General features: G+C 38.9%; 1 protein-coding gene across 1 annotated transcript in view; it reads left to right on the forward strand.

Annotated features, from left to right (window-relative positions):
• Nucleotides 1-1972: 1972 nt before the first annotated feature.
• The window catches only part of LOC129519425 (cytochrome P450 3A12-like), a 31160-nt gene continuing 9890 nt past the window's right edge, over nucleotides 1973-23242 (forward strand). Inside the window, exons 1-9 of the mRNA XM_055339919.1 lie at nucleotides 1973-2101; nucleotides 5689-5782; nucleotides 7705-7757; nucleotides 8739-8838; nucleotides 15301-15414; nucleotides 15669-15757; nucleotides 17211-17359; nucleotides 21002-21129; nucleotides 22190-22256. Coding sequence (XP_055195894.1) covers nucleotides 2031-2101; nucleotides 5689-5782; nucleotides 7705-7757; nucleotides 8739-8838; nucleotides 15301-15414; nucleotides 15669-15757; nucleotides 17211-17359; nucleotides 21002-21129; nucleotides 22190-22256 — 865 coding nt within the window. The 5' untranslated portion in view covers nucleotides 1973-2030. The remainder of the gene's footprint in view (nucleotides 2102-5688; nucleotides 5783-7704; nucleotides 7758-8738; nucleotides 8839-15300; nucleotides 15415-15668; nucleotides 15758-17210; nucleotides 17360-21001; nucleotides 21130-22189; nucleotides 22257-23242) is intronic.

Here is a 23242-nt window from a genome sequence, read left to right on the forward strand (position 1 = left end):
GGAGCACAAAGCTCATGCTTCTATTTCCCCCTACAGACAAGGCCATCTGCATTGATCTGGTGCTGGCTGAATTTTAGTCCCTAGCAATGACTAGCCTATCATTACTGGGACAGGTTCTAACCAGCTAGAGCAGGGCCTGAGGTAAATAGGGCAGGTGGATGCCCATATTGGCTTAGTTACAAATCATAGTGGAGCATGAGTTTTGGAGGAGGATGAAAGTGTATTAGTTTCCACAGAGGCTTGGTTTTCAAGTAAAATAAGAAAAGCTTTGTGCTTATGTGAGGGAATTAAGTTGTCTAGATTATCAGATGACAGGAATCTTTCCTTGTTTGCTTGTATTCTGTCCACTTCTCTGCTGGGGAACATAGGGAAGCAGATCCCACCCAACAATACCCTTACTACCATCTTGACTAGCATCTGTCTTTCCTGCTGATGTGAGGCGGAGTCCTTTGTCCTGGAAGACCCACAAGATAGCTGCTGTTCAGGTCACCAATGGAGGTAGGAACAAAATTTTAACCAGTTTGCTGTTGCAGCCTGGATCTCACTATTTATGTAGTGACCCTTACCAGGGAAGGGCAAGCATTGAATACTGATGTTTCAGAGCCCAGGAGACTTTCCAGTCTCTCTTCATGTTTGCTTATTTACAATTTGTTCTTGTGATCAATGGGCTGTTGGAAAGCCCATTGCAGTCACTGAGTCTCAGTTGCCACATCTATAAACAGGGAATATTGAAGGGTACCCAGTGAAGGCACCAAAAGGGGCAGAAGTATTTCAGAATTCCTGGGACTTTCTCTCCTACTTTTCCTGGGGATCATCTTCCAGCTTCCTATGTCTGCCCATTGTTACTATTCAAGCTTGCAGCCACTTCTTTCTTAATTATCTATTTGTAGGGCTGTGTTGTCCCAGGGATTCCAGAGTTATGCCACATAATCCACAGTTTCTCAGGCCATGCAGACACAGTACATGGGTCAGAGTGATGATAATGAGCAGGTGTAATTTCTGGATACTATGTTCTTAGATCTCTCCTGGAGGGTATGTGGCCTGGTCACCTACAGTCCACCCAAAAAGGACACACAGGAAGCCCCAGAATTTCACCTCTGCCAGCTCAACTCCACCAACCTTTTCTGGATGCTCCCCTGAGAATATAGTGCTTTCCTGGGGGATTCGGTATGTAATGCTGATGAGTACACACACTGCACCTCTAAGAAGCTATCTGTAAGGCAGATAGGTGTCAAGACCAACAATGGGACTAGAGTTTAGAGAGGCCAATAATAGTACAGAAATTTCCCAGAGAAGGCAGTGGTTATATATGTCAAGGAGGTTGTTGAGGAAAGACCCTAATAGTAATTATGTCTGAAATGGGCTTGGAGGATGAGTAGGATCCTTGTAGGGGACACAGGGGGATTTATAGGCAGAGGAAATTACATGGGTAAAGATGTCTAAACCTAGCTTGTTTGAAGGATTTCGAGTATTTAGGGGTGTAGGGAGCCATGGTGACAAGGACAGGCTAGAGATTTAAGGTGAGTGGTTTTCCCTGTGTCTATAACCTTTAAGACTAGAACATAAAGACTCCTAACTCTGGGAAATGAACTAGGGGTGGTGGAAGAGGAGGAGGGCGGGGGGTGGGGATGAATGGGTGACGGGCACTGAGGGGGACACTTGACGGGATGAGCACTGGGTGTTATTCTGTGTGTTGGTAAATTGAACACCAACAAAAAATTAATTTATTAAAAAAAGATTACTGAAAACACTGAGTTGTTTATTAATTTCCCACAGAGCGTGAACTCAAAGAAGATCAAATTGAAAGTGTCTACCTTGCTTTGCCAACACTCATGGGTGGAGTACCTGGAGGTGGAGCAAGAGTGGCCCTTCTACTGGTTGTAGCTCCAGCTCCTCCCCCTTTTCAGTATATACATTCTAGCCTCACTGAATCATTGCTGTGGGAAGGGAAGCTCTGCACACATAGGCCAGTGAAGACTAGCACACACTGCTGAACAAAAGTAAAGAGAATACGCAGAAGAAAAGTGGCCATGAACCTAATCCCAAGCTTTTCCATGGAAACCTGGCTTCTCCTGGCTACCAGCCTGGTGCTCCTCTATCTGTGAGTAACTGTTCAGGCTCATTGCCTCTGGAACCTTGACTTGGGTTACTAATCAGCATCTACCTTGTTTTCCTTGTCCGTTTTGAGGATCAAAAGAGTTAACAAAGGGTAAATAGCTCAAGTGTTGAGTACTTCAAACATGCTAGGAACACATAAGAGGTTATTACTGATCTTACCAGATCTACTAAAGGAGTACCCCCCATACCACAACTATAATTTCTGTATGTAGGAGGTAGAGTGACATTACTTCCTCTTAGAGATGATCTTCCTATTGACTACCAGTTGGGATCTAGATTAATCAATCTGAATTCAGGAAAAGCAGAAAAATCAACAGGCCCTGGTGGTCTGGCATCCTCACCCCCTTCCCAAGCTATGGGGATTCATTCTGGAAGTAGAGGGAGTGCCTTGGGTCTTTGTCTCATTCTCTTTACCTTCTGGTCTGTGTCTGCTGCAGTACACATGTAGGATTGGGCTTGTGTCACTCAGGTGGCTCCTGCTCCCCTCCCTCCACCACCAGGCATCATGTACCTAAAGCACCTCGTGCAACCAGACTTCCAGGGTCTAGGAGATGCCTCACCTTTCACTTCAGAATAGGCTCTTCCCTCATTTCTGTGACCCTCTCCTGTCCATCTCCCCACTCTGTAATATGCAGAATCTTTACCTCTAAATGACCATCTTTACAGCTGAGGAGACTTGGCAGATTTCTTAAAATATTATTCATTTCACCTTTTCCTTCCAGTCTCTGGGAAGGTTAACATCAGTATACAGATTTCTTTACCCCCAATATGAAATCTGCCAGCTGTCACAAAGACAGAGCCCTGAAAACCAATTTGGATTTTAAATATGTTTTTGGCTTTATATTACTGTACTGAAGGAGGAATCTGAACATCTAGCATAGGAATTCCTTTCAGTGGTGGGATTACTAGCATCATGGAGCAGGTTGGGAAAGACTTGAGTTTCACAGTGTGGGTAGGAATGGACCATCCATGTCACGTTTCACTTATGTTTCAATTTCACTTTCTTTAACAGTAGGAAATCATGAGGACATGAACATAGAACATGGAAACCTCATTTTCATTTTCTGAGAGAAAGGTTAGGATTCCCAGGTGTTTATGGCAACACATTTTTTGTGTGATGATGTTTAAGATTAATTCATGTGGTTTAATTTCATTCTATTTAATAATAGATATTTTTCTGAGATAAGACTCTTTCCAGCATGTTCTTTCTGAAGGATACAAGAGGGCTATTGGTTCAGCCTTTACTACAAAGGTGTGTAAATAACCTACATCTTCTAGAGTGATGTTGAGGATATGAAATTAGTGTACACACACATAGTTCTGCTATATAGGTCATATATATTTTTAAATCCATTGACTGGGAGGTTATTTTAACCTCTCAGCACAGGGGAGTAGTGAGACTGAGCCAGTACTGATGTGAGAGGCATCCAGGTAGGACTGGGGATGGAGCGGGAGAATATTCTTTCCTCAGAGCAGATCTCCCAGAGATTCTTTTTTGATCCTGGTTCCACAGGTGGTCATCACTGGATCGCAGGGTTAGCATCTCATCTGCTTGCAGCCAGTTGTCAGGGTTACCATGTAAGTCATAAGTCACAGTGTGTGTGGTCTGTCTGGCAGTGGGGCTGTCACAGGATACTGTCATCACCAGGTAAACAACACTGTAGACTTAGAAGACACTGGTGTAGCCAAGATTCAGTAGCTGTAGACAGTGCCCTCTGCATGCAATGCAACGTAAAGGCAATAAAAATGAGTGGCTTTATTTTAACCCCTTCATTTGTATCAAAAGCAATATTAATCTACCAAGAAGAGGGAAGCTGGAAAGAATCAGAAAAATTTTCCTGGCCTATCCTCCATGACATATGGAGCCATGTGGGTCTAGACACTAGATAAGATCTTTCCTTGGGACCAGTGTTGCTGATACTTTCACTCACTTGTTTGGCCTCACCTGGGAGTTCATGGAGCATAGTGAATGTTCAGAAATAGGACTTGATTTGTTGTGGTGGTGATGGCAAAGAGGGCATGGAGGTGGGACTGAAGCTACCCTGGATCCTGGCAATTGGTGCTCCTGTGTCCAACCGTTCTGGAGGAAGGATCCAAACACCCACCTAGATTTTGCTAGGGGCCTCTTCTGGTCCCTCAATACACATCCATTTATGCAATTTGGGGGTTTATTTAATTATGTAAGATTTACTAGATTTGTACAGATTATTTTGAACCTATACTATCTTTCTTAAAGGCTAGCCTCCAGAGATGAGGAGACAAGGTCTTCATTCCAGGCTATGGAACATTTTATCATTACTCATTTTATGTTGCATAACATGTATTCTGCTATCAATTGGAGGTATCTGGACTTTGGAAGGCCCAATATCGGTAGCTGAAAGCACCTATAGGGCATGTAGCCATTTCTACCCAGCATCCTTTCCCATCTTACTTTCCTTATTTGCCTCTATGGGGTTAGCCTTATAGGTCTATCATGTTCATGGGTAAAATGGTTTCTGGCAGCCCCTTCCCTCAGCCTCTTTTCTTCCTCTATGCTGTCATTTTTCAGCAACACCTAAGTGGAAGGTTTGCAAGAATCCAGAACTCCCAGTTGTGGGATTCCACACATGACACATGAAAGATGATTGTAGGCAAACCTATCATAGGGAGCACCATCTGTAATGGGTTTCTGAAATAGTTGATGCACAGAGCAAATAAACTAACTGCTTTGTGAGCAACCATCTTGAGAAGAGAATTAGTGTACCAGGCAGTGTGCTGTGTGTATCACAGGTTGAAGGACCAGATACAATAAGGGGAAGAATGGTCAGGAAATTGTTTCCTTACTGATTCTTTTATATGGAATCATATAGAGCACCTATGGGTCAGTCCCCCTTCTCTACAGCTTAAGAGAAGCAGAGTGTCTGACAACAGAGTTGGGTGGAGTTGAAAGCTTCTCACTCTGTATGAGGCCAGTGGAGCCCTAGACATAGTTTTCATTGTATAGCAATGAGAATACTGTGGTTGCTCAAGGCCTCCCTATGAAGATAAATTTAAGAAGGACCAGATCCCACACAGCAACAGGTTCTACAAGGACGGGAAAATGCAAAAGTCTGAGTAAGCTGTATGAACATTTTCACCATAGAGTGTCAGGAACCCTCAGCTATTGAGTGGATGCAATTAAGTAAAATCTCTTCATCAGAGGAGAGAAAATTTTTCCTCTTCTCACCCAGAATGAGAATCTCCAAAATCATAGAAGAGTTATTTACTAAATAAGTATGAATTTCCCTCAAGAAATCAGCATGAACTTTTCAGAAGTCCTCAAGTGTGGAAACACCTATCAAATTTTCATTTTAGCATTGCGTCTGTGAAGTTTCCAGCTGCTCTTAGCTCTAATCATCATCATACTGTTTGTGTGTCTCACAGTGGAGGTCAGAAAGCAGATGATGAGTGAATGTAATTATTGCTGTTGGAATTGCAGTTATTTCTTGCCTACATGTTACCTCCCTTCTTACCTGTCCACTTCTGCGGCAGTGACTGAGCAGTCCCAGTGCTTATTCCACCTGTGATCTGGCTTTGTCTTTCATTTTATAGGTATGGGACCTACACACATGGGGTTTTTAAGAAGCTAGGAATTCCTGGACCAACACCTCTGCCTTTTGTGGGAACTGCTCTGGGCTACCGTAAGGTAAGTATTGTCTAAGCTCCCTCTTTTGCTTATAACAGTTGTAAATCCTAGCTTAGTTTCATGATAAAAATGCTCCTTCTCAGGAGGAAGTGTTTAGATTTCAGACTTCCCAGAAATGATGTCATAAGTTCTATCCGACACATGGCCAGATCTACCCCAGGCCATGCTTTTAGCTGTCTGCTATTAGGAGCCTCAGGTTTTCCCTCGGTGTACAGCCCAGCTCTTTGTTTGATTCAGCACAGGACTTGAAGTTGTAGCTTGTGAGCTTTGTGAAGAGGCTTTTGTTTCTGGCAGGTGCAGATTCCCAGGAAGGCATCATCGTATGTGTAGTAGAAGAGCATCAAGGGAGTCCATGCTAGTAGTCCATTAAGCTGTGTATGCTAGAGTCACACTTTTCTATTTATTGTACAAGCTCTGGGTAGCCTTTTCATTTTCTGGGATAGCTCTGGAACTTTAGATTATTGGGAAGACCAAGATTCACCTTTGGGGAATTTGCACATACTTGAATTCTCTCAAGAATTGCCAAACCTCTGCAGTTATTTCCAAGCCCTAACTCTCCTTTTGCTAATGGTGACATCTCTTGGGATTTGAGAGGTTGAACCAGAGGTCTCTGCTTTACTTCTCTATCTTCATTGTAGACACCTTCTGGATGAGTTAAACAGGGAGGGAGTTCTGGTGAGGGGTAATGGTGCTTGCCTTGACTTCAGAGTTTAACCTTTGAATGAGTTGTGTGTATGTATGTTGTTTTTCATACAAAGGTAGAACCGCTTATACAAAGTCACTAGAAAAAAATGCTTTGACAAATTTATTAAGAAATTAATATACTGAATGGAGTGTGCTAGTGGATCCACAGATTGATGTTGGTGGAGACGTTGTGGCTAATCCAGCTCTGATTTCTTGTCCAAGGCCCAGCCCCTGGAATAGAAGGTTAAGAGCTTACATCTAGAAGGCTAGCAGGCAGTCTCACCTGAAGGCTGTTCTTTGCTGTGAAGTTCCTTTCCCAGATCTGGGACTTTTTTCTCAGATACCACTTATCTCCTGCTGAGACCCTCAGTGGCCAATTATCATCTAAGACAGTCTTGGACTTTTCCCTCTGAAAAAGCAATAATTTCTTTTCCATTTTTCCTGTATCAACTCCTTAGTACATGCTTCCCTAGTCCTACATTTCTGGAACCCTGTTTTGCATGGTTAAAACATCAAAATCACAGTTGAAACTTAGTGACATGAAGTTGTTTTTTTTTTTTTTTAAATGACAGAAGTGAAAACTCAGGTTAAATTTTGTTTTGTTTTGTTTTTTAGATTAAGTGTTTTAATTGGCTCTGTTCTTTGTGCAGTGGTGGCACTATCCCCTCTTTTTTTTTTTTTTTGAGGTGGATGACTAGAAGGGTAGTCCACCTTGTCATTCACTCATTCATCTCTCATTTATTCACTCAACAAAGGTGTTAGACTTATGTAAAACTGCTAGATTAAAAGAGGTCACTGGTGTCTTAATATCCTAAATCCACTGAAATCTCGTAGGGCTTATGAGATCAGTGAACAGGGTGGTAACTGGGTTTTCAGAGTATGCAGGCCATGCTTACTTTCCTTGGCTACAGTTTTCCCACATGGCCCTGAGGTAATATTTCAGAAGGTTTTGAGATTTCAAGAAAAGACATGCACAAGCCAAACATATCAGATAGACATGGGTTACACAGTCCTCAGAGACAGGGTAAGATGTCCAGTATCTACAATACTAGGAGAGAACTCAAGAGGGACTTGAAATTCTCTGTTCCAGTATCTCTTCTGTTTTCTCTCCCTTTCTTTTTTTCCTGTAAGGTAAGGGGTAGTAAGCCACATTTCATGAGATCTAAGTCATTTTGGTCCCTGTTATACATAGGGCTCATTATGTTTAGATGAGTAATATGTTTTGTTTCTTCTTGCAGGGTTTTTCTGTTTTTGATGAGAACTGTTTTAGAAAGTATGGAAGAATGTGGGGGTGAGTATTCTGGAACTTTCTATTGGATAGGCTTGTTGTGATGAGGCCCCTGTGGTGTGGACAGTCTCAGTTGAGAGCCCCTTGGGATGAAGCCTACTGTAGTAAAGCTTCTGGAGTCTCTCCTGCCTGGAATCCTAATTGTCACCAGGTGTACAGGTCTAAGTATAAATCGAGCCTGGAGAGGTATAGTGTGGTGTGGGGCTGCTAACACCCAGTGTGGTCTCTCCCTACATTTCTTTATCTTCTCTGGTCAAGTCCCACATAGGGACCCACATATAAGAATAAATATAAGTAATGAAAAGGAAATGTATCTAAAATGAATTGTGCATGTTCCCTTGTATTTCTTTATTCTCTTTGTTTTTTGTTTTAATTTTTTCTAACAATGCTGTCAAGGACCTCTCTTAAGTTTTAAAATTATATTTCCTTTCAAATGTAACTAGGAAGCATATTTTAGAAAATAGGGCAAGGATATAATTTATAATATTGCCATCACTTTTTGAGCATTCCAAGTCTTTTCATTTGTAGACACATCTTCCATATGTGTGATTAGTGTGTGCACAATTTTCATCTAATATTCTATCACATGCCTTTCATGTGTTTGATATATCTTCAACATTATAATTTTTAGTGACTGGGTAGGTGGATTCTCCTTCTTTTTTTTTTTTTCTGTTCCTAGATAATTTACTTGCTTTCAGTTATTTACCAACTTAACTTCCTCTTTAATATTTGATAAATTATTTGAAATGCTTGACATAATTCTAAAATATTTGAAATATTTTAAACATAGAAAAAACTGTGGAGAATGGTCCAGGAACTATCCACGTACACATGTATACTCAATAAACGTTCTAATGTTATTTCTAAACCCTAATCTCAGAGATTGATTAGGTATCATGAGGATAAAAGTCTAGACTGCTAGGCATGGCTGCAGCTGCAAAAACTAACATGTTAAGTATAATCACATCTGTTTTCCCAACACAGGTTTTATGATGGGCGACAGCCTGTGCTGGCTATCACAGATCCGGACATGATCAAAACAGTGCTAGTGAAAGAATGTTATTCTGTCTTCACAAACCGGCGGGTAGGCATGGGTTTATTTTATTTTATTTTATTTTATTTTATTTTATTTTATTTTATTTTATTAAGATTTTATTTATTTATTCGTGAGAGATACAGAGAGAGAAGCAGAGAGAAAGGCAGAGGGAGAAGCAGGCTCCATCCCGGGAGCCCGACGCGGGACTCGATCCTGGGACTCCAGGATCACATCCTGGGCCGAAGGCAGGCACTAAACCGCTGAGCCACCCAGAGATCCCCTATTTTAAATTTACATAGTTATTTATAAAACTTTTATTTTATTTTGAAATAAGAATAGATTCACAGGAAGTTGTCACAGGAGGTCCCATGTCATGTAACCTTCAAGCTGTTTCCTCTAAGGTAAGATACCGCATAACAAGGTCCAAGCCAAAATTGACATTGGTTCTAGCCACAGAGCTTACTCAGTTGTCAATAGTTTTATATGTACTCACTTGTATGTGTGTGTGTGTGTGTTGCTCTCTGAACATTTATATTACATGTAGATTTGTGTATTCACCACCCCAAGGATGTTACAGGGCTGTTCCACTACTAGAAGTCTCCTTCTTACTACTTTTTTTTATAGGTATGGTGTGTAACTAGTCATTTTGTTGTCTCAGGGTCTTCAGCAGAGCAAACATTTTTTATTTTGGTAAGGCCAGTTTATCTTCTTTTCCTTTTATGGATTGTGACTTTGGCACCAAGTTTGAAAAATCTTCACTTAGCCCTAAGTCTGAAGGAAGTTCTCCAAATATTTATTTTATATTTTACATATAAGTATATGGTTTTATATTTTACATGTAAGTCTGTGATTTATTTTGTATTAGTTTTTAATGTTACTTGTGAGGTGTAGAGTTTAGTTCAAAGATCTTTTTGTTCTACGGATGTCTAATTGGTTCAGCACCATTTGTGAAAAGGCTGTACTTCCTCCATTGAATTGGTGTTGTACCAGTGTCAAAATTTACCTGGACCTATGTGTATGTGTCTATTTCTCATTTTCTGTTCATTGATCTCCGTATCTATCCCTCCCCCGGGTCCTGGCTCTCTTGATTACTGTAGCCATATAGTGAGTCTCGACATCATGAACAGTGATTTCTCTCATTTTATTTTTGTTGGAATTGTTTTAGGTATTCTAGCTTCTTTGCCTTTCGATACAAATTTAGAATTAGCTTATCTATGTTTACATATTTGCCGGGATTTTGTAAAACATGACTTAAAGGTATTGATCAATTTGTGGAAAATCTATATATTTACTAAGTCATATCTTTCAATGCATGGACGCAATGTGAGCTTATTTAGGTTTTCTTTGATTCTTTTCACCAACACTTGGTTCTCAGCATAGGAAAACCATATGTTTTATGTTTTGTTAAATATACATTTAAAGTATTTTACTTTTTTTGTGATTATAATTCTTATTGTGTTTTTAGTGTGTTTTAATATATTCTTGTTATTATATAGAAACAGGGTTGATTTTTCTGTTGATCTTGTTTCCTAAAACCTAGCCTAGCTTATTTAAGATGCAGAGGTGTTCTTTTTTATATTCCTCAAGATTTTCTACATTGACAATTATGTCACCTGAAATAGGGACACTCCTATTTTTATCTTTCCAATCTGTATGTCTTTATTTCTTTGTTTTGTCTTACTGCACTAGCTAGAATTTCTAGTATGATGGTAAGACTGGTGAGAGTGAACGTTTTGCCTTGTTCCTGATGTTAGGGGTAAACATTCAGCTTTTCACCACTTAACTATTATATATATATATATATATATTTACAATGAAAACTGTATATATTTAAGTGTGATGTTTTGATTTATATATACATTGTGAAGTGATTATAACCAATGAATTAACATACCTATCACCACCCAGAGTTACTCTATGTGCGTGTGTGTGGTAAGAATGTGTAAGATCTACTTTTAAAGTATATTTTGAGTATACAGTACAGTATCAATAATTATAATCACCATGCAGTATATTCAGGCTCCAGAACTTATCCATCTCATTACCAAAAGTTTGTACGATGTGATTTCTATCTGCCATTTGCCCCAACCTCTGATAACTACCGTTCTACCCTCTACTACTGCGCTTGACTTCATTTTTCTAGATTCCACTTGTCTGTGAGATCATGCAAATCCTGTCCTGTGTCTGGTTTAGTGCTCCTACCCTGTTGTCCATGTTGTCCAGGCTCATCCATGCTTGGAAATGACAAGATTTCCTTCCTTTTTAAGATTGAGTAATATTTTATTTTCTGTATCTATTCATCTTTCCCTTTACATTTTAAAGTAATTATTGATAATGATTTATTATTGTCATTTTATTAGTCCAGCTGTTTAATTGATCAATTTTTCCTCCTTCCCATCTTCAATTGTAATTTCATGTTGTTTTTTCCCACAACGGTGGGAAAAATGCTTTGATTTTTTTCACTTTATCTTTTCTGTGCCTACTCTAGGTTTTTTTTGGAGTTATCAGGAAGCTTACATAAAATATCCTCTAGATATAGCAGTCTGTTTTAAGCTGATCAGAACTTAAATTTGTTTAAATCCAAACTCAATGCTTTTATTCCTCCTCACCAATTTTATGTTTTTGGTATCACAGTTTACACATTTTTATAACATGTATCTAACAAATTATTTTAGCTGTAGTTCCTTTTTTATTTATTTTAATTTTTAAAATTTTTTTAATTGGAGTTCAATTTGCCAACATATAGCATAACACCCAGTGCTCATCCGCCAAGTGCCCCCCTCAGTGCCCATCACCCAGTCACCCCAACTCCCCACCCACCTCCCCTTCCACTACCCCTTGTTCATCTCCCAGAGTTAGGTGTCTGTCATGTTTTGTCACCCTCACTGATATTTTCACTCTTTTTATTCCCTTTCATTAATTTTTATGTTCCCCAAATGAATGAGACCATATAATGTTTGTCCTTTTCTGATTGACTTATTTCACTGTAGTTCCTTTATTAAAAAATTGTCTTTTAGCTTTCTCTTGAGTTACAGGTAATTTGCATATTATCACTACAATATCACTGTGTTGTGAATTATGTATTTATATTTATCAGTTACATTTATGCTTTCATGTGATTTTATGTTACTAGTAAGTGTTTTTTTTTTTTTTTTTTTTGCCAACTTGAAGGACTCCCTTTAGTATTTCTTGTAAGGCAGGCTTAGTGGTGATGAATTCTGTCTACTTTTGCTTGTCTGGAAATGTCTTTATCTCTCTCTCTTTTCTGAAAGCCTTGTTTTTCTGGGTAAGGTATTCTTAGTTGGTATTTTTTTTTTCAGCACTTTGAAGAAATCACTCCCTCTATTTTGCTTTTCAAGATTTCTGCTGAGGAATCCACTGATAGTCCCATGGTGTTCCTTTGTATTTGATGAGCTCCTTTTCTCTTGCTGCTTTCAAGATTTTTTGGGGGGGTTCAATTTTTGACAGTGTTACTATAATGTTTCATGGAGAAGTGTTTTTCAGATTCAATCTTACTGGGGACTTCAAGCTTATTTCCCAAGATTTCCATACATTTCCCTAGGTTTGGGAAGTTTTCAGCCGTTGTTCCTTTAAATAAGTATTCTACCCACTACTCTCTTTCCTAGGACTCCCATAACATGAATATTGTTTCACTTGATGGTCCTATAAGGGATGGTCCTGTAGTCTCCCCCCCCCCCAGTTTGTTTGTTCTTTCATTCTTTCATTCTTTCTTTTCTTCTCCACTCTGACTGAATTATTTGAAATAATCCCCAGGACATGGTTGGTTCAGACAGTTGGGGGCCACAATATTGGCAACTGCATGATCCTTAGCAGCAAGTGAAGTAGAGGGTTCTTTGTGCCTGCGGTGTCTGTTGGGGTCTTCAACAGCACCACCAGATCCAGTGCCATAGGACTGGGGAAAGAGAATAGTGGCAAGAGTTGGTGCTCTACACACACTTGTCTGTAGGGGCTGAAAGCAGTCTTATGCCCAGAACAGAGCTAATGCCAGTGGTAGGGCCTATGCCAACTATGGGCACAAAAGTAGATTTGAATGCCTGAGCTGTCTGTGTGTACTCACGTGGCTTCAGGGCTAGCCTGTAGTGCATACACAGCAGCAGGCACTCATGACTAGAGTTCAGACTGGCATGGGTGTGGGTGTACAACTTCAGGGGTTAGCTGTAGTCTCAGTGGCAGTGCAGTGTAGTGATAGGAGTCAGGCATGACTTCAGGTACCTGAAAGGTACTGGGTCTGGGATGGTGTTTTATATGTATGCCCAGTTACAGAGGCCAAGAGTGGTTGGTGGTATAGATTCTAGGGCTCAGGATTTTGGGGGTGGTGCTGGCTGAGGCAACTCAAGTGAATGCAGATGGGACACAGCAGACTCAGGCATCTGGATCTGCAAATGAGAAAACCTGTGAAACTAACTGCAGCAAAATCTTAGAGGGTGCACAGTGCTGTGCTGGCTGTAGATTCCCCAGGAGCTAAGGCTGCTAGGGTCCTCTGAGAGTGGTACATGGAACTGTGTTTACTCCTGCCACTTCGCTGATACTGTAGTCCTGCCCTTCTTTGTTCCTAGCTATGTCTAGATGTGTCAGCTATGCCAGTCCCTGGAAGGTTTGAAACCAAACAGTTGCTAGTGCCATGCCCTGAAGGACTGGGGCTAATGGTCGCTTATCCTTCTGCTCATTACCCAAGAAGGGGAACTGTGGCAGATCAGGGAGTATCCTGTTGTGCTGAGCAGTGCTGGCCTGGGTCATGGGGTGATGCAAGCAAAATGACTTTATTTCCCTTACCTTGTTTTTGTATGGTTATTCTCAGGAGTTTTAGTCTACTGTGTTGTTGAAGTTTCTTACTTCAACTTGACTCCTAAGCTCTTAGACTTATTTTTGTTTATGGATAGCCATCTAATTGTTGCTCCTTTGTGGGACGACAGAGGCTGATGTGTCCTATTTCATCATCTTAGTGATATAACATCAATCTTTCATCACTGAGGTGATGTTGGCTTTAGAGTTTTTAGATGTTTGTTATTAAGTTGTGGAAGTTTTCCTGTCTTCCTGGTTTGTGAGATTTTTATCATGAAATGGTGTTGGGGATATCCATTTTATTTTTATTTTGTTTTAATTAAAAATTTTAAAATTTAAATTTAATTAATTAACATATATCATATTATTAGTTTCAGAGGTAGAATTCAGTAATCTATCAGTTGCATACTATACCCAGTGCTCATTACTTCAGGTGCCCTCCTTAATGCCTATAACCCAGTAACCCCATCCCCCCCACTTCCCCACCAGCAACCTTCAGTTTGTTCCCTATAGTTAAGATTGTCTTATGGTTTGCCTCCCTCTCTGTTTTCCTATTATTTTATTTTTCCTTCCCTTCGCCTATGTTCATCTGCTTTTTTTTCTTAAATTCCATATATGAGTGAAATTATATGGTATTTGTCTTTCTCTACCTGACTTATTTTGCTTAACATAATACCCTCTAGTTCCATCCACAGTGTTGCAAATAGCAAGATTTCCTTCTTTGTGGTGGCTAAATAATATTTAATTATGTATGTATAATTAATCTTCTTTATCCATTCATCTGTTAATGGATATCGGGGCTCTTTTCATATTTTGGCAATTGTGAACACTGCTGCTATAAACATTGGGTGCATAGTGCAATGGCTGGGTTGAGGGTAGCTCTATTTTTAACTTTTAGAGGAACCTCCATACTGTTTTCCAGAGTGGCTGCATCAGTTTGCATTTCCATCAACAGTGTAAGAGGCTACCCTTCCTCTGCATCCTCGCTAACACATGTTATTTCCTGAGTTGTTAATTTTAGCCATGGAGATATCCACTTTAAACAAAATATAATTTAGAAAGATGGAAGAAACATCCAAGCTGGTTGACTTGATAGGCAAGTCCCAAGCTGAGAAATAGAATTATCTAACTCTTTTTCTTTATGTTCCTTTGGGGAAAGTATAGGGGGAAAGATTTCCGTGTAACTACATCATTTCTTCACAATAGCAAATGGATTCCTAATCTTTTTATTGTTAACTACTTTTCTTTTTAAATCATCTTATCAAGACATCTGTTTGAGATGCTCATGATACAGATATGTGTAAAGGCAGAACTGGTCTGAGGCAACATACATTTGACAGGGCTATCTGGCTATCTTCCACCAATCCAATTCTACTCTGCAGTTTATAAGAATGTACAAGCTGTTAATCCTGTGTATTCTCCTGGAGGAGTAATTTTGCTGCCAAATTTTCCATACCACATTTACACTGAAAAATAGATGGAATATAAATGCTAGAAAGCACTCATGTGGCTGGATAACTCCTTCAGCCTTACAGGAAGCTAAGCATTTGGGATAAATATCGATTAAGCACCTACCATAGAGCCTGCTACTAAGTCAGTAATCACTAAATATTTGTTGAACAATTTCTGCATGTTTAACAAATTTTCCACAACGTTTGAGGCCTTCAAAACTTATGTAGGGCAAAATGTGTTTTGCTTTGACTCCAGTCTTTTGGTCCAGTGGGATTTATGAAAAGTGCCATCTCTCTGTCTGAGGATGAAGAATGGAAGAGAATACGAACATTGCTGTCCCCAACCTTCACCAGTGGAAAGCTCAAGGAGGTAAGAAAAGAAGAGGTTCAATTAGAAAGTTAAGGAATACATCTGGGGACAGGTAGGAAATAAGATCGTAGTCCATTTCTAAGGACTAGTCTGCTGATTTTCGGCTTCCTAGAAATGGTCTTTTCATGTCCTGGAAGAAACATGATAAAATTTGTTATTAAATGTCCTTTCCTGCTCTATGTTTGTGAAAGCCATGTCATTCTGGGACTTGATTCGTGGATTTAACTTCAGATGGTGTTGTATTTTGTGTGTAGATGTTTCCCATCATTGGCCAGTATGGAGATGTGTTGGTGAGCAACCTGAGGAAGGAGGCAGAGAAAGGCAAGGCCATCAACTTGAAAGAGTAAGTAGGAGTGCAGCTTCTAGGATTCCAGCTCTGTCATGACACTTTCCAGCTGTTGAAAGCCCAGTTCCCACTGTTGAGTTACTCCAATGAACAAACTGAAGTAGACATGTGTTACAACCACAGTGGGCCAGCCAAGGAGAGGTAGCTTATCTAAAAAGGCAGAGCAGCTAGGAGAGAGAGGGTCTTCTTTTGTGTACATGAGGCAGGATTAATTTATCTGCTTTATTGTCACCTTGGATATCGTGGAAGACAAAAATATGTGCGTGAAAAAAAAAGAAACATGATTGTACCAAATCTTTTAGTGTAGAGAGTATGGAATGGTGGTGGTGGGAGAACACTTGGTATATATTGCTGGGCACTGGGTGGGGCAAGAAAGTGATCATGTGGAACTTGGAACAACTTAAACCCCTTCCTGATTTTGTTGCTGATATTAGCAAAATACTAAATATTTTTTTTTTTGCAAAATGCTAAATACTAACTCTTATGACTATTTGTCCTTCTTTCAATCTCAAAAGAGAGAAGGCCCTGCTCATGGGATGGGTAGGGTGACTATATATATATATATATATATATATATATATATATATATAGTCTCTCTCTCTATATATATAGTCTATATATATATATACATATATACATATATATATGTGTGTATATATATATATTCTGGTATATTTTTTTTATTCTGGTATATTTTTTAATTATGCAGGATGAACAGATGTATATTAGGATTGTCCTAGGAAAACTAGTGGTATATGATCACTTAGCTATGGCATCCCCTAAATCAATTTTGGTGTGATTTAATATATATTTTTTAACTAGGAACATTCTTAGTTGAACATTTTCCAGAAATAAGTGAGTCCTCAGGGCAATCTCAGATAAATGGAGATGAGACAAAATGGGTCTTTCAGGAGACTTAACAAGGTGTAGAGAAAAGGGGTGGTATTCTTGGCAGCACAGAACAGGGTAGGGTGTTGGTGTCCGGTAATGTGCTAAGGAGGAATCAGCTCTGAGCATACAGACTGTGGTGAGAGAAGATCCAGTTCAGTTTCAGCTTTCTTGACTCCCTGAGAAAGGTTTAATTATTTCACCATTTGTCCTGCTCAGACACAGTGATTATCCACCTTCTACTGCCCATACTCAAAACACATTCATGTAATTTGTCTGATTTGGGGTCTCTATCCCTCCATGAATGAACTCCTTGAGCTCAGAGGTGTGTCTAACTTGCCCTAGTATCCCCATCACCCCCAGCACAAGGCCAGCTGCATCACTTGCACCTCATGTGTGAGTGTGATGGGATATAGACTCTTCAGATGATCCAGCAGGTGTTCTGGAAGTATGGCTCTTGTCTTGCCTGAACATTGGAATCTACATGTACTTCTTGCTGAATGTGTTGGCTGAGGATAGTAAAGAGGTGCTGATTTTATCATCCACGTCTTTTTCTACTCAGCATCTTTGGAGCCTACAGCATGGACGTGATTACCAGCACATCGTTTGGAGTGAACATTGATTCCCTCAACAACCCACAAGATCCTTTTGTGGAAAATATCAAGAAGCTCTTAAAATTTGATTTCCTTGATCCATTTTTCTTCTCAATATGTACGTACAGGGCTATTTTCCTTTTTCTCCTCCCTTCCTGTTTTCTCCCCTTCTTTCCTCCCTCACTTCCTCTTTTCCTAACCTTCAACAACACTTTTATTGAGATATAACTTCATATAACATGTAAGTCCCCCTTTGAAAATGTACAATTCAATTTTTATGGTCTTGAGTGTTCATCAACCAAGGAATGGATTAAGAAAATGTGATATGTGTATACCATGGAATCTTATTCAGTCATAAAAATGGAAGAAAATCCTGTACTTGGACAACATGATAGATCCTGAGGGCATTATGATAAATGAAGTAAGTCAGACAGGGAAAGACAAATACTGTATGACTTCAATTGCGTGTGGAATAAAAAAAAATACAAAAAGGAGATCAGATCTATGGTTCCAGAGGCAGAGGCTGGGAATAGTACTTGAATGAAGGTGACCAAAGGTACAAACTTTCAGCTCTAAGATAAGTATCAAACTGATAAATACAACTTGATGACTGTAGTTAACACTGCTAGGGATGCCTAGGTAGCTCAGCTGTTGAGCATCTGCCTTTGGCTCAGGGCATGATCGTGAGGTCCTGGGATTGAGTCCCCCATCAGGTTTCCCACGGGGAGTCTGCTTTTCTCTCTGACTATGCCTCTGCCTCTCTCATGAATAAATGAGTAAAATCTTAAACAAAACAAAACAAAACAAAAAGACACTGTTGTATGATGTATTTGTAATTTGCCAAGAGAGTTGTTTGTAGAAGTTCTCATCATAATGGTGGATAATTTTGTTTTTATAACTACAGGAGAAGATAGATATTAATTAATATTATTGTGTATCATTTCATTATATATGTGTGTCAAGTATATGCAGTACACCTTAACTTCTATAGTACAATATGTCTATTATAACTCAATGAAACTGAAAATTCTTCTTGTGCATTCAAAGATGTGTGTAACTTTTACTGCTGTCCATTGTTGGAATGTTGTTTTCAACCCAGAAATCATGTACTTTTTTTTTACTATTACTTCCCACTTTCCTTAGCTCTAAGCAACCACTAATCTACTTTTGTCTTAACAGATTTGTTTCTTCTGGACTCTTCATACAGAGAGTCATACAACATCTGATTTTTGTGGCTGCCTTCTTTCATTAGCATAATGTTTTCAAGATTCATCCATGTTGCAGCATGCATCAGAACCTTCTTTTTATGGCAGAACAATATTGCATTGAATAGACATATTGCATTTTGTTTATCCTTCCTTTATTTGATGGACATTTGGGTGTTTCCAACTCTTGGCATTTGTGAATAGTGCTGCTATCCACATATATGCACAAGTTTTTGTTTAAATACTTGTTTTCAATTCCTTTGGGTATGTACTCAGAGGTGGAATTGTAAAATAACTTTGCTATATTTGTACAGTGTTTTACATTGTAACTTGCTAAGTTACTAAGATATAGTATGTTTAATTCAATAAGGAACTGCCAAACTGTTTTCCACCATTTTCACTAATAATGATATCATTGTACATTCCCACTAGTGCAGCATGAAGGTTCTAGTTTCTGCCCATCCTTGCCAACATTTGGTCTACACTTGTCTATCTTTTTGATGATGGCCATCTGAATGGGTGTGAAGGGTATCCCATTGTGATTTTGTTTCGCATTTCCTGTGGCTAGTGAAGTTGAGCAACTTTTTATATGCTTGTTGCCTATTTCATAACTTCTTTAGATAAATATGTATTCAAATTCTTGGTTGGGATGTCTAGGGCAATGTTGAATAGAAGTGGCTATAGAGGGACACTGGGTGGCTCAGCGGTTGAGTGTCTGCCTTTGGGTCAGAGCGTGATCCTGGGGTCCTGGGATTGAGTCTCACAGTGGGCTTCCCATGGGGAACCTACTTCTTCCTCTGCCTATGTCTCTGCCTCTCTCTGTGTCTCTCATGAATAAATAAATAAATATTTAAAAAGGGAAGTGACTATAAAGGCAACCTTGTTTTGTTTAATCTTAGCAGGAAGTGTCCAGTTTATATTAATTGTGGTATCAGCTATGAGTTTTTTGTAGATGCCCTTTGTCAGGTTGAGGATATTCCCTTCTGTTCCTAGTTTGTTGAGTGTTTTTATTGTTAAATGGTGTTGGATTTTTGTTAAATACTTTTTCTGCCTGTATTGAGATGACCATGTGGTTTTAAAAAAAAATTTACTATTGTATTGTATTGTATTGTATACCCTGGCATCACTGGGGTAAACCCCTCTTGGTTATGTTATATCCTTCTTTTGATACATTGCTGGGTTCACTTGGCTAGTATTTTGTTGCAGATTTGTGATGTCATAAGATGACATGTCATAAGATACGTTGGTTGCTAGTCTTATTCTATTTTATTTTTTTTGTTCGGTTTTAGTATTAGAGTAATAATGACCTCATAAAATGAGTTTGATAGTATTCCTACCTCTTCTGTTTTTTGGAAGAATTTGTACAAAATTCGCATTGATTCTACTTTAAATGTTTGCTAGAACTTAATTGTGAAACATACGGAGCTAAGCTTCTTTTTGTTAGTCGTATCTTCACTACAAATTCAGTCTGTTTATTTGTCTTTCAGATTGCCTGTAGGTTTTTTTTTTAATATCACTTTCTAGTTCGTCTTTTTCTAGGATTTTTCCATTTCATCTATTTTATTGGTGTATAGTTGTTCATAGTATTCCCTATATTCCTTATTATTTTTGTAATGTTGGCAGTAATCTTCTCTTTCATTTCTGATGATAGTAATTTGAATCTTTTCTCCTTTTTTTTCTTGGTCAGCCTACCTCAAGGTCTTTTGAAAGATTCAGCTTTGCTTTTATTGAATTTTCTCTTGTGTTTTTTTTATTCTTATTTCATAAGTTTCACCTCTTGTCTGTGCTATATTCTTCTGCTTGCTTTATTTAGTTTTAGTGTGCTCTTTGACATGTTTTTGACTTGTGCTTGCTTTAGTTTTAGTGTGCTCTTGTATTTTTGACATGTTTTTGACAGAAAGCTCATTGCTTTGAGATCTTGGTTCTTTTTGATAGGCAGGTGTATATAATGATAAATTTCTTTCTGGTCATTGCTTTTATGATATCCCATGAGCTTTGGTATGTGATTTCTTCATTTTCATAATCTCTAAACGATTCTAAAGTGCCCATTTGATTTCTTCTTTGCCCACTGACTGTATAGGAATGCATGTATAATTTCTACAGATTTGTGAGTTTCCCAATGTTGTTTGTGTTCCTGATTTCTAATTATATTCCATTGTGGTAAAAGGGCTACTATGTATTATTTTCATTTTGACAACAATTTCTTAAACAGCATGATTAATTAAAGTAGCATATTATGGTCTAGTGTTTCCAAATAGGCTCTAGTCCAGAAATAAAAGGCTAAGATATTCAGGGATGTAGTCCTGTTCCTTTGGTCACTCCAGAGATGTGGCAGGAAACACTGATCTGACTGCGCTAGTGGTGGTCCCTATGTCTGACTTGCTCTGGCTCAGTCATTGGCTTGAAAATTCGAGGAAAAATCATAGAGGGAATAACTCCTGATATGAATGACTCCTGGTGTCTTTTAATCCTCTGATTGGAAGACCAAGTTATAATTTTCCAGGGAAATTTTGCATTTTCATTGTAATTTCAACTGTTTTTTTTTCCCTTTACAGTACTATTTCCATTCCTTACCCCAGTTTTTGAAGTATTAAATATCTGGCTCTTTCCAAAAAGTGTTACTGATTTTTTCACAAAATCTGTAAAAAGAATGAAGGAAAATCGCCTCAAAGGTAAACAAAAGGTAAATCCCATGGTGGTTATGTGTGGGTGTTCACTTTTGATCTTTTATTGAGCTGTATACATCCAATGTGCATACTTCTAAGTATATTTTTATGGTAGGTAGAGAACTATAGGATTTAGAGCAGAAGACTACAATTTTAGGGAGAATGAAAAAGGTGAAAGTCAGGGAAGGAGATAAGATGAGTCAGAGACAATGTTTAAAATTTAATAATAAACGTAGCAACTAGTATGTCACTGCATAAACTTTAGTGAGAGAAAAACTACCACTTCCCTTCAATAAATTGGCAAAACATAAGAATTATTTTTAAAATCATTTTCCTGGTAGTGTAATTTTGCCAAATCTTACATTGGCAAAGAATCCCTTCAATTCAAACCCTTTTATCCTACTCCTTCTCCAGGGGAAAGTCCCATCAGGCACCTGGTGGAATATAGTCTGTGTTAAATTTGAGCCCGTCATAGTCTGGAATGGGTAGAAGTCTTCTCTGGACACTGAAGTTGCAAGCTGGCTAAGCCAGCTTTGCCTTCATGAGGCCTGATGGCCAGCACTAGGATGTGTGTAGGACAAGGAGACAGGGCTGATATCACTGAATATTGTGCAGACGTCTGGGAGAGTGGGACATTGGAAGATGCTGACACAGAAGCTGCTTATGGACTCTGCAGAGGTCAGGGGATTGGTCTATGTGGCTATTCATTAAGAATTAAGGCTGGAAGAAAGGACTGAAGTCAGGTACTTTCTCCTTAGCTAGTAGATGTGACAGGAGAGGGATCAGGCAACTCTTGGGCCAGGAAGATATGTTCAAAAGTCAGAGAAGCTGAGGATCAGAGAAAGCAAGATCCAAAAAGCAATGGAACATAATGGCTGGATTCCTGTCAGGGAAACATCCTGCTCTCCAAGATTTATAGCTGGACATTTTGTTTTCTGACAACACTAGTCAAACTTCTGGAAATTTTTAGAGGTAAAGGGCCATATTCTCAGGAAAGATGTTATGTATTGTACCTCTGATTTATTTCTGACTTCACAAGTGATTTTTTGTCATTGAAATTTCTCTTTCTGTTTCTAGCATCGAGTGGACTTTCTTCAGCTGATGATTAACTCCCAGAATTCCAAAGAAACAGACACTCATAAAGGTAGGCAAGGAGAGCTTCAGAGGGCCATTGATGGGGTGGCTCAGAGAGATGGGTGTGATTCTGAGGTGTGGAGGATGATTTTTAGCAGATAAAATTTTGTCAAATAAAGACACATGTTCAGATACAAATGGTAGTCAGAGCATTTTCCAGGAAAACAAGTCCACAAGTTTTTTCAAAGCTTGAAGGGCAATGATAGGCAAACAATCAGTGGTCTCCCACAGGGAGCTTGTTTTTTTCTTTCTTTCTTTCTTTTTCTTTCTTTCTTTCTTTCTTTCTTTCTTTCTTTCTTTCTTTCTTAAGATTTTATTTATTTATGAGAGAGAGAGAGAGAGAGGCAGAGACACAGGCAGAGGGAGAAGCAGGCTCCATGCAGGGAGCCTGATGTGGGACTTGATCCTGGGATTCCAGGATCATGCTCTGGGCCAAAGACAGGTGCTAAACCGCTGAGCCACCCAGGGATCCCCAGGGAGTTTGTTTTTAATGTCAATCCTGCAGCCTAATCCAGATCCAGTTAATCAGAACCTCTGCCTGGAAATTCACATCAGGATTCATTACATCAGGAGGCACATGGCCCCAGTGTTGGTGACCTTAACTTGACACACTTGGTTAAATTTATGTTCACTGGCTTAGTCTACTGGAAGTTTTTTTTTTCTTTTTGTAATTAGGTAGTAACTGGTGCAGGATGCTTTTGTGACTTTGTGCATATTGTGTTTCTCTTAAACTGTTCCCTACTACTTTTATCATCCACAGATGATCTTTGACTATAACCATTATTACCATGATGGTCACAAAATAATGATTTTCTACTTCCACCATTCTTCTACATTCTGAGTGATAGTCCATTGTTAGGGTGAGCTTTCCATTCCTTATTGTATTTTTTTATTTATATATGTCAGTATGATCTCTTATATTACTAACTTAGTCTCTTACATCGTTTTTTTTTAAAGATTTATTTATTCATTTATTTATTTATTTATTTATTTATT

The sequence above is a fragment of the Nyctereutes procyonoides genome, unplaced genomic scaffold, assembly GCF_905146905.1.
Source record: "Nyctereutes procyonoides isolate TBG_1078 unplaced genomic scaffold, NYPRO_anot_genome, whole genome shotgun sequence".
NCBI classification, from domain to species: Eukaryota; Metazoa; Chordata; class Mammalia; order Carnivora; family Canidae; genus Nyctereutes; species Nyctereutes procyonoides.